Source organism: Eublepharis macularius, chromosome 2 (assembly GCF_028583425.1).
Source record: "Eublepharis macularius isolate TG4126 chromosome 2, MPM_Emac_v1.0, whole genome shotgun sequence".
NCBI classification, from domain to species: domain Eukaryota; kingdom Metazoa; phylum Chordata; class Lepidosauria; order Squamata; family Eublepharidae; genus Eublepharis; species Eublepharis macularius.
In genome coordinates, this window is record NC_072791.1 from 213295347 (window position 1) to 213307109 (window position 11763).

General features: G+C 44.1%; 1 protein-coding gene across 1 annotated transcript in view; it reads right to left on the bottom strand.

Moving 5' to 3' along the window:
• LOC129323604 (adenylate cyclase type 10-like) overlaps window positions 1–11098 on the bottom strand; it is a 125923-nt gene extending 114825 nt beyond the window's left edge. The window contains exons 1-5 of the mRNA XM_054970130.1: window positions 10924–11098; window positions 6065–6169; window positions 3541–3579; window positions 3039–3182; window positions 145–350 (exon numbers count right to left, since the gene is read on the bottom strand). Of these exons, the coding sequence (XP_054826105.1) occupies window positions 145–350; window positions 3039–3182; window positions 3541–3579; window positions 6065–6169; window positions 10924–11098 (669 nt within the window). The remainder of the gene's footprint in view (window positions 1–144; window positions 351–3038; window positions 3183–3540; window positions 3580–6064; window positions 6170–10923) is intronic.
• Window positions 11099–11763: the final 665 nt, after the last annotated feature.

Genomic DNA, 11763 nt, shown 5'->3' on the forward strand with positions numbered 1-11763 from the left:
CTCCTCCCACTTTCTAAAAACACTTGGTGGTGGTGGGCACAATGGTGCCCACAGGGACCATGTTGAGGATCTCTGATAGAGAAACTAAACAGCATCACTAGCAGAGGACACTTCATCTAACAGCCCATCTCTACAGGTGCTCACCTTCACTGCACGTTCATCTGGGATCTTTTCTACCACAATTAATTTCTGGTGACAGAGCTCCCAACAGTTGGGTGACAGGATAATTTCACCAGCCTTTGCTAGGTTCTGAGACAATCGCACTTCATCCACTGCCCGGCCAATTACGAGGAAATGTTGGTGCCTTTTGTCTCCAATAACAACTTTTGAGATGTGACCTGCAGATAGCCCTTGCAAAATACAGAACATATTCGTTATGGAACCTAACCACCTCTTCAAAGATAGCTAAAAGCTGCTGTATCCTGTGCCTTTAACGCCACACCCTGAGCCTCTGCACAATAAACTCTTAGTGGTTTAAACATCACATTCTTTTCTGTTTTCCACCTCCTCTTTCATTCATTTTCAATGACCCTCAGCATTCCATACTTCTAGAAAATGTTCAGTTGGCGCGTGTTTAGAAGGAAGAATCATCTCTTTTTTATTTAAAAAGTAAATTGTTTTGCATACTTGGGAACACCCCCAGACTTATAGAAACCATGGATGAGCGCATATTTCTGTGTTAATGATAGGTTTTCAACCATTGTTTGCTGTTAGAAGGAGCAATAGGCTCAGTTCAGACTATGATTAGGTTGTGAAACCAAAATTCAGATTAGAAAACATCTCTTATGTCCTGGTTTGCCTTGACAAATGGTGATTTCATTGATGGTTGCTGGGGAACAGACCAAAAATCAGGATTCGTACAGCACACAAAACCATACTTAAGACTCACTGTAGTTCATCTACCAAATTCACATCCTGGCTTGACTAACCATAGGGAGTGTAGCAACCTACATTCAGGCAGCCACAGTAACCATAGTTTGTTTAGGTAAGCTGCCTTTTCTCACAATGTCTGGACTGAGTCACCAACAGTTTTAAAGAGATGTTGACGACAATATGATAGTTTTCAGTTTCTTCTCATTGTTCCATCTGCCAGCTTTTGAGCATCTCTTTCTACCATCTGGAGTAGGGTTGCCAGATGGGACCAGTTCTTCAGGAATTACAACAGTTCCCGTGGAGAAAATCGCCATTTTGAAAGGTGAACTCAATCCTTGCTAAGTTCCCTTCCACCCCCAAACTGTGTCCTCAAATTTCCAGGAATTTCCCAAACTTTTCTTCCTGTTTGGAAGGAAGGGCCTGGTACTTGGTTTGTGTCATCAATTTCAAGGGTTACCGGAGCCTGCAAATCAAAAAAAGGACAGAATGCCATTTGTATCACTAGTGGATGAGTGGCCTGAGAACCAAGAGCCCCAAATGCTCCTCTCTTGCAGCCCTCCATCTTTCTCTCTGTGTCACGTCTGAGGTGAGAGCGCCCGTTCCAGGTGCCAGGCAGGCAGGCGGCTCACCGGTAGAGCAGGCACAGGAAGTCCAGGAGTTCAGCCAAAGGGCAGAGCCAAGGAACCAGTCAGACAGGGGGCAGACAAGATGGAGAGTCCAGGAGACAGGCTGAGGTCAGAATCCAATAAGTCCATCAGACAAGGGAGCAGGCAGGAGGGAGAGTCCCAGAGACAGGCCAAGGTCAGAGTCCAGTAAGTCAGTTCCAGGCAGGGCAAGGTACAAGACAGGCCCATGTACAGCACTACTGGCAGCAGAGAGTGGTGAGCGAAGTTGCTTCCACGCTGGGTGCTGCCCAGCATCTGCATTTTATGCTTCTCCTGACTAGGTGCAGGTCTTGTCTCTTCCTCTGATAGCCTTGCCCTGTGCTGTGCTTGTAAACGAGCACTCTTGCGTCGTTCCCACACAGCTGCTTTTGCCTTGTTCTTCCTTCTCTCAGCTGGTTCAGGTTTCTCCTTAGCTATGTGGGAGTCTTCCTTCACAACAGCCTCCTCAGAGGTTCCTGGCTGCTCTTCCTGGGTTTCCTCTGGAGCTACAGCTGGCTCCAGAGTAGACCCTGCTGGCTCCTCCATGTCTTCATCTTCTGAGGAAGACTCTGGGGCAAGTGGCAGGGTGGCAGAGCGAGGCTGGTGCACGTCAGGGCCAGGCTGACTCACGACACTCTGCTTTTATCTCTGTTATCATGTGGTAAGAATGACAGTTGTCCTGTGCCCTGGGCTTGTCATAAAGAACAGCCTCTAATGTTTGCCCAAGGGGGGAGGCAGTGTCACAGGCCCTGTCTGATAGTTGTATAGAGTCTTAAAAACAATCAGTCTGGGTATTTGCTTTTTACTATGTCAGCAAGGCTCAGTATCCCATCCTTGGGAAAGATAGATGATGAATAGATGGCTTCCTGCCCAGAAGTAAATCTCAGAATGGGTGGCATGCAGTTTTGAGACAATATTTCTTGAGAAAATGACAGTTCTAACACTCAGAGGAGTCTTACCTCACACCTTCCGAAGAGATGAATTCGACGGTTTTAATTCAGTCACGTAACTGGACATATATAAGGCAGCCACATGCTACCTGCCCCCCAAATCTCTATCTTAGACTATCTTATGTTTCTGAAAGCACTTTGGTGAGAATCTTAGAAACTGTATTTAAAACAGGTAAGAGAAGAGATGACATGTACACTTTTATATTTCTGATTTCATTGATATATACTAGCGGTTTTTGCATCATTGTGATTCTTTTCTATTTAATCCTTTCAAGAGGAATTTGTCTGATTGGGACAATCAGACTCTTGAAAGATACCGTTGAGTGATCCTTGGCTGGCATACAAGGATTTCACTTGACACCTGGAATAAAGAAACTTCTGACCTGTCTCCAGGTAGAGGGCTGTTCGCCTGTAAGTAAATGGCTATTAGACAGTAATCTCAATATAGTTTAGTTATAGTTTAGCAGTTAATGTGTTGCTTTAGAACAGGCAAGGAGTGTTGGTTTCCACGTGCCTCTTTTGAATATAATGCTTCTCCTGTAGGATGGATAAAACTGCCCCCAAACCGTACCTATCTTCACTCGCAGCGTCAGTCCCACATCTGTCTCATAAAGTCCGTACTCTTGCTGGATGCTCAAGCTACATTTCAGGGCCAGAGTGATGATGTCATTTATATAGCGACGATCTACCTTCCAGAGGGCCAGCAACGCATCACCTGAGGGGAATGGAAATAAAAGATTGGACTTATTTATTTATTCATACAGTTTCTAAGCCACTGTTCATCTGTCATTTCTAAAGCACTGTGCAAAAAAAAATTGTCAGACAATTGCACAGAATCCTGAAAAAATGTAATTGAGTAATGCTAATTCATAACTTCAGACATCTGTAAAGTGTTAACTTTTGGTATACCTACAGTTTTAACCTGGTTGATGGATTCAGATGAAAGTCACTAGGCTCTATTTTCAGACTCAAGCAGTGGTTAATCATTATTGATTGACTGATCTTTATTTAGTTATAAGATCCATATACTGCACTCTACAATTTTTAAAATCATCTCAGTCTACAATTTGTACCTGCAAATTTCAACACGTCACCTCCGAAAATCATCACCTCTGTTAATGAAAGAAAGAGAGGAAAAGTTACACTTCCACTGAATTAGGGCAGAAACTTACACTGACGTTTTGTAAGCTGTGTAATACCTTTTATTAAGACCAACCAGAATCGTGCAAACTTCATGTAAGTGGCTCTTGGAACCAGAATTCCCTGAGCTGGGAATGACTATTTTGTATTAACAAGGTATATGGGGAACATCTACACTCCAGGTTTAAAATTGTTTAAGAATCATTCCCTTTCTCCAGGGAGAATCCTGGGCATCAGTGAACTCTCCACACTGTTAGATAAAAGAAAACAAAATTACAGTTCCCAGGATTCTTTGGAAGATGTCAGGATAGTTTAAACCAGGGCTTTTTTTCAGCTGGAACGCGGTGGAACGGGGTTCCGGCACCTCTTGAAAATGGTCACATAGCCGGATGGTATTTAACGCCAAAGAAATTAGCAAATGCAAACAGTGACATGTCAAACAAATGTTGGAAATGTAAAAAACATGAGGGCTCTTTTTACCATATGTGGTGGACTTGTGATAAGGCCAAAATTTTTTGGTCTAAGATCTATGTGGAAATGTTGTCAATTATGAAATGTAATTTGTTGAAGAGCCCGGAAATGTTGTTGCTAGGACGAAATATGCAAAAAGTAAATATGGGAGACAGGACACTGTTATTTTATATGACTGTAGCAGCAAGAATATTGTATGCACAATACTGGAAACAAGAAGACATACCAGAAGTGGAAGAATGGATTCAAAAACTGCTGTACATGGCGGAGATGGACAAAATGACAAGAAAGTTGAGGGAGCAAAATCCAAATGAATTTCTAACTGATTGGAGGAAATTTAAGGACTATCTGGAAAATAAATGGGACGTGAGAGGACAATTGTGGACTTTAGAGAACTACTAGGGGTGCGGAGAATGTATATGAACTTTACCTTTGATAATAGGGATTATAATGTGAATAGAGGTAATGGTAAGAAATAAAGGGGTTCTAGTGCTGTTGGAAGTCAAAAGGGGAAAAGGGGGAGAGGGAAGGGATGGGGGGGCATATATATCAATTTGAAGGGTAAATGAAACTGTATATTTTAAAGGAATGTATGTTAACCCATTCAATAAAAATGATTTAAAAAAAGAAAAGAAAAAGGTCACATAGCCGGTGGCCCCACCCCCTGATCTCCAGACAGAGGGGAGTTTAGATTGCCCTCCACGCCACCGAGTGGTGCAGAGGGCAATCTAAACTCCCCTCTGTCTGGAGATCAGGGGGTGGAGCCACTGGCCATGTGACCATTCCCCCCCCCCGAGGGCAATTTAAACTTTAAAAAACTCCCCCTTTGTTCCAGCTGACCCAAAGTGACATCATTGTGTGGTTCTGAAGGCCAAAGCTACAAGTGACGAATGACACTTGAACGGCAAGTGGATTGAGTGGAGCACAAGTGGAGGGCAAGTGAATAGGGAGAAATACACTTGCCATTCAAGTGTCATTTGTCACTTGTAGCTTGGCCCTGAGTTCCCCCAACTCTTTTCCCAGAAAAAAGCCCTGTTTTAAACTGATATAAATTGACAGTAAGCCTGAGGCATAGCTGTGCATTTACTCGACTTCTTAGCTCCTTAAAGACTGAAGACAGCTTCCACTGCCTTTTACAGCCTAGAAGCTCCTCAAAGCAGCAGCCTGTCTCCTCTATCACCCCCTGCTGCTTCGGACGCTTCCTCTGATAATACCAGGGAACTTTCTGCATTCAAAAAATGCACTCTGCCCCTGAGATGCGGTCTTTTCAAATGATACTGAAGTTATCCAGATGATCAGTTCCATGCCTCTCCCAGTTATATTTTGCCCAACTTAACTCACAGGGCTGTTGTGAAGAGACATGAAGGACAAAAAATGTAACACATGCATATACTTTCCAGACAGCACTAGAAGTGCTTTGGTCTTACTAGCTGCAATGTTTTTCCCACAATGGTGTATTGCTATTTTGGCACATGGGAAAATGGAATATTGGAAGGAGGTGCTCTAGAACAACCAGTGAGCAATGGCCATGCATTCGGAAGCTGTTTGTCTGTATAAGCAAAGCCCCTGACTTAATAGTAAGAATAATAACAACATTCAATTTATACACCGTCCTTCAGGACAACTGTTCAGGTTTACAAACTATGCTATTATTATCTGCACAACAAAACACCCTGTGAGGTGGGTGGGGCTGAGGGCCAAGCTACAAGTGATGAATGACACTTGAACGGCAAGTGTATTTCTCCCTGTTCACTTGCCCTCCGCTTGCGCTCCACTTGCCCTTCAAGTGTCATCCGTCACTTGTAGCTTGGCCGAGAGAGCTCCTAGAAGCTGTGACTGACCCAAGGTCACTCCACTGGCTTCGAGTGGGGAATCAAACCTGGTACCCATGCTCCTAACCACTACACCAAACTGGCTCAAAGTCATGAAGAGGAGAGACGGGGCATTCTCCTTGCAATGGATTATATACCCGGCTGCAATACTCACCCTCCACGATGTCACCAACATATTGATTGAGTGTCTGGGTAAGCTGGTCAGCCCCATAGTCGAAGCTTGAACTCATGCTGAAGGTCTCTGTCAGAGCTGTGAAGCCTTGGATGGGCATAAATGTTTGCCATCAATAGAATCATTGAATCATAGGATGGAAGGGACTTCTAGGGTCATCTAATCCAACCCCCTGTACAATGCAGGCAATTCACAAATACCTTTCCCCTCCACACACACCCAGTGACCCTTACTCCATACCCAAAAGATGACAAAACACCGTCAGGATCCCTAGGCAACTGGCTTGAGGGAAATTGCTATCTGACCCCAAGGTGGTGATCGGCCTTACCCTGAGCATGTAAGAAGGGCCACGAGAACTAAGCCCTGATGTAGCCCTTCCTGCCCTCCCTCTCATGATCTGCCTAGGTTCAAAGAATCAGCCTTGCTGTCAGATGGCCATCCAGCCTCTGCTTAAAAACCTCCAAAGAAGGAGAGCCCACCACCTCCTGAGGAAAGTCTTTTCCACTGAGGGACCACTCTGTCAGGAAGTTCTTCCCAACGTTTAGCCGAAAACTCTTTTGATTTAATTTCAATCCATTGGTTCTGGTCCGAGCTTCTGGGGCAGAGGAAAACAACTCCACACCATCCTCTATATGGCAGCCCTTCAAGTACAGGAAGATGATTATCGTATCACTTCTCAGCCGTCTCCTCTCCAGGTGAAGCATACCGAGCTCCTTCAACCTTTCCTCCTAGGACTTGGTCTTCCTATAGTAGGAAGCATGAAGGATGCAGCTGACGTTGGGAAAATGGGAAGGAGTAGCAGGGAGTTTTGCTGTTAGTTTTGGATAAGATGCCCAACATGCCTTGAGCTGTCCCTTTCCATCTTTTCCACTGATGAAAGATGGAAGAGGGGGACCCCTTTTGCCCATCCAGATGTTATGCTGGGAAATATAGGGGGGGGGAAGCGAGATGGGATGGTGGCTCCCCATCTGTGGGGAGGGCGGGGTATAAATCGAATAAAATAAATAAATAAATAAAGTAGGTTAGAAGAGGCTGAATTGAAAAGCTGGCAGAATCCAACCTTTCATTGCCACTGTTTTTGTTTTGTTTTGTGCCAGGCTGTTCTGCCCATCAGAAGAGCTACTGACCACCGGTTGCCAGCTGCACTCAATGTCTTTGTGTCTGCATGAGGGCAATTTTTCACCCTGAAAGTTATTATTGTAGACTGAAGACAAGCAAATGATCGCATTGTAATCTACACACTATTAGAAATGTACGTGGAAAGAAGCCCCATATTCTGACCAACGTGTTCAGATAAGACTGATAAATTTAATGTACAATACCGGTAAGTGTTTTTTATGCACACCCCTAACACTGCCGTATGTGCCAGGGGCGTACAAAAGTGAAATTATTTGGGGGGTATTTTCCAGATTTGGATATTGGGAAGACCATAAATATTGATATTCCCACTATTTGGGTCAAAAAATATTGGTTTAGTATTCTGATTTGGGGCTTTTCAGAAATCCAAAAAATATCTGGCACCATTATTCCCTATAGGGGGACCTTTCTGGGGGCAGGGAAGAGGGGCCATTTTTCAAGCAAACTACACCACAATTGCAGGGAATCTAACCCTGCTTATGCATTAAAGAGCTCCCAAGTTTTGAGTCAATTGGATCAAGGAGTCCAATTCTACAAGCCCCCGAACAAGGTGCCCCCATCCACTCTCCATTGTTTCCCATGAGGGGAAAGTCTTGCACTTACCACAAGGGCAAAGATAGATGCCTAAAAGCCATAGCCAAAGACACAAGAGCAACCACACTGGCCAAAAGCCTCCCAAATGCAAAACGAACCAACAAAGCTTAGGAGAACCAATAGCAAACATGAGAATCCCAGTAGAACCAACTGAAGCCATGGACACCATTGCAAGCCCAACAGTGTCATTCACAAAAGCCAGGCAGAACTATTTGCCTGAGAGCTGCCTCCTTCCCCGCTCCCCCTGTCACTTGGGAAACGTGCAAAGGATTTAAAAAGCTGCGGCAACCGTTGAACTGCCAGTGCTGCTAATCCCTGATGACTCCCAATTCCAGGTATTTTTGAGTATGATCAGGATTTCCAAATATACCCCCCAAAATACCAATAAGGTATTTTTTTCTTACAACCCCCTCCCCCCCCAGTGCTGAAGTTGCCTAGACAGGCAGGACTATGTCCACTATGTTCTCCTCCCCACCCCAGTTAGAAGTCTTGCCATTACGGGGAGTGCGGGGAGAAGACTGGGTCCTCTTCAGCAAATGAAGCAGTGCCTAAGAGCATGGAAATTAATCTTCCTTGGTTAAGAAAATGCCATAATGCCTCCTGTGTGTTAGGTTGTTTCCAAGTGCATTGTTTAGATCAGGGCTTTTTTTCAGCTGGAACGCAGTGGAATGGAGTTCCAGAACCTCTTGAAAATGGCCACATGGCTGGTGGCCCCGCCCCCTGATCTGCAGACAGAGAGGACTTTAGATTGCCCGCCGTGCCACGGAGGGCAATCTAAGCTCCCCTCTGTCTGCAGATCAGGGAACGGGGCTACCAGCCATGTGACCATTTTCTCTGAGGGCAACCCACTGAGTTCCACCACCTCTTTCCCCAGAAAAAAAGCCCTGGTTTAGATGAAATGACAACAATAAATGCACAAGAAATATTCCACCTTTTTAACGCTATATTTTCCTGCAGCCCGATAACAAGGAGAGGAAGGCGCAGGATCCGGCAGACGCCATCAACGTATAGCGGCAGGATGGGGGCAAGCCAGTCAATGTGAATCTGAGAACAGAAACGCGACCAACTAACTCAAATTAGTAAAGAGACAATGAGAGAAACAATTAATTTATACAACCACTGTAAAGTGAGCATTGAACATTACATTAAAGTGCTCTTAACAAAAGCCCTGGCATAAGCCTGGGGTTCCCCAGGGGGAAAAAAGGACTCTCGAAGAGCAAGGTGGACTGTAAAAAGCCCCAGCGAAGTCAATCACAATACACACAGTACATTCATGTATTTTGGTACATAAATATGTGCAAGATATAACATCCAACAAAGGTCAATCCGGGAGTACATTCAAACCGTGAAATTAACAAACATAATCAAATTGTAACCGCAACGGGTTCGCTAGCATTAGACCATCCCGTATCGGATTCTCCTTCTTCCAAGCAGTTACAGCTGCAAAAAATCAAAATTCATCTTATTACAAACTTCAATTATTGCACGTATTCCCAGTATATCTAAAATATTATACTTACAAAGGTAAGAAGCAGTATCAACACATACAAGTAAAGTTCATTTAAACGGCTCGCTCCCAGGCGTCAGCACAGCCTCACAAAACATACTTACTTAAATACCATCAGAACCTTAAAGTGCCAGGACCTCCAGGTATCCTCAAAGGTAAGCTGTAAGATCACAATTTACATTCAGTCCCTTGGGTTCCACTGTACTTAACCTGTGGATCCACCAGGCTTCCTTTCTACGCAGGTCCCTTTGTATAAGGAAAGGGTCCTTAAATTGGCTCACATAAAGAACAGAGTAAGTGAAGTCCGTGTCCTTGTGTTTCTTTTCTTTGAAGTGGGCTACCATCGGAGCGTCTTCCACCTCACGACGAATCCGCGATCGATGTTCTTGAATCCTGGTCTTAATTTGTCTACTAGTACATCCTATATACAATAATTTACACGCGCATACAATCATGTACACCACATTCTGTGTATTACAGGTAGAAAATGCCTTCCAGAAAAGCCCCATGGTTTTAAACTGGAGGGGCGACATAACAAAATCACATGTGTTACATCTCCCACATTTGAAATGACCCACATTTGAAATGACTTTATGTGAGCCAATTTAAGGACCCTTTCCTTATACAAAGGGACCTGCGTAGAAAGGAAGCCTGGTGGATCCACAGGTTAAGTACAGTGGAACCCAAGGGACTGAATGTAAATTGTGATCTTACAGCTTACCTTTGAGGATACCTGGAGGTCCTGGCACTTTAAGGTTCTGATGGTATTTAAGTAAGTATGTTTTGTGAGGCTGTGCTGACGCCTGGGAGCGAGCCGTTTAAATGAACTTTACTTGTATGTGTTGATACTGCTTCTTACCTTTGTAAGTATAATATTTTAGATATACTGGGAATACGTGCAATAATTGAAGTTTGTAATAAGATGAATTTTGATTTTTTGCAGCTGTAACTGCTTGGAAGAAGGAGAATCCGATACGGGATGGTCTAATGCTAGCGAACCCGTTGCGGTTACAATTTGATTATGTTTGTTAATTTCACGGTTTGAATGTACTCCCGGATTGACCTTTGTTGGATGTTATATCTTGCACATATTTATGTACCAAAATACATGAATGTACTGTGTGTATTGTGATTGACTTCGCTGGGGCTTTTTACAGTCCACCTTGCTCTTCGAGAGTCCTTTTTTCCCCCTGGGGAACCCCAGGCTTATGCCAGGGCTTTTGTTAAGAGCACTTTAATGTAATGTTCAATGCTTACTTTACAGTGGTTGTATAAATTAATTGTTTCTCTCATTGTCTCTTTACTAATTTGAGTTAGTTGGTCGCGTTTCTGTTCTCTACTTCGTATTACGTGACTCTCTCTACCGGACTTTAGTCAATGTGAATCTGCCTTATTTGTTATCTGCCCTGAGCCAGCTCTCAGGGAGGGTGGAATAGAAATTTGAAATAAAATAATAAATAATAAATAAATTCTGAGTGAGCCCATGGGTCCACACTCTTGCCTACTGGCAACAGCTGTCTAGGGTCTCAGGCAAAGAAAGGGCTTTTAAAATCACACACCTGTGGCATCGCACATTGCGTCTCGAGCTGAGCCCTGGGCTTACCTGAGATGTCGATAAAGAGCAAGACACCGTCAAATTTCTCAGTGAATGGCACCTCCTGGGAGAAGTCACCGTACACAATAAGGTCAGGGACGTGAGCGGCTACTTTACCAATGGTGGAGATCTCTTTCTTATGCACCACTGAGACAGCACCCGTTGGCAGTGGCGAATTCACCATGGCAATGTTTCAGAGCTCCCAAGGCATTCAGTCTTCTGCAATGACGACTTGAGAGTGAGGGCCTTACCCACACCTAGCCTATGTGTTGCCAAGGTAGGTGTCACAATGGACTGATAGCAGCTGCCCCTCCAATGAAAGGTATGACTCCTCAGACAAGTGTTGTTAAGGGGGTATCTTTCATTTTGCTAGTTAATGTCATATGTCGTTTCTTCAGCAAAAACTATTCTCATGTGTTTCTCTGTAAGCTGCGTTGCTGACTCCAAAGCCTTTGGGCAGTGGTCTCCAAACTAAACATCCATTTTCTCAATAAGAAGAGAACACCAACATACAAATTACTTCAAGATGGGTGGCCATGTTAGTCTGTCTGTGGCAGTAGAAAAGAGCAAGAGTCCAGTAGCACCTGTAAGACTATCAAAATCGGTGGTAGGGTATGGGTTTTCTTCAACATCTGACGAATTGTGGTTCTTGAAAGGTTATGCTACAAATAAGTTGGTTGGTCTTAAAGGTGCTACTGGACTCTTTACTATTTTGCAACTACAGACTAACATGGCTGACTCCTCTGGATCTATGTTGCTGGTGAGAATCTATCAGAGGGACTGGAGCAGATAAGACTGTAGCGTAGAGCTTGGACTGTCTGATGTGTTTTGGATGACTGGAAGCATATA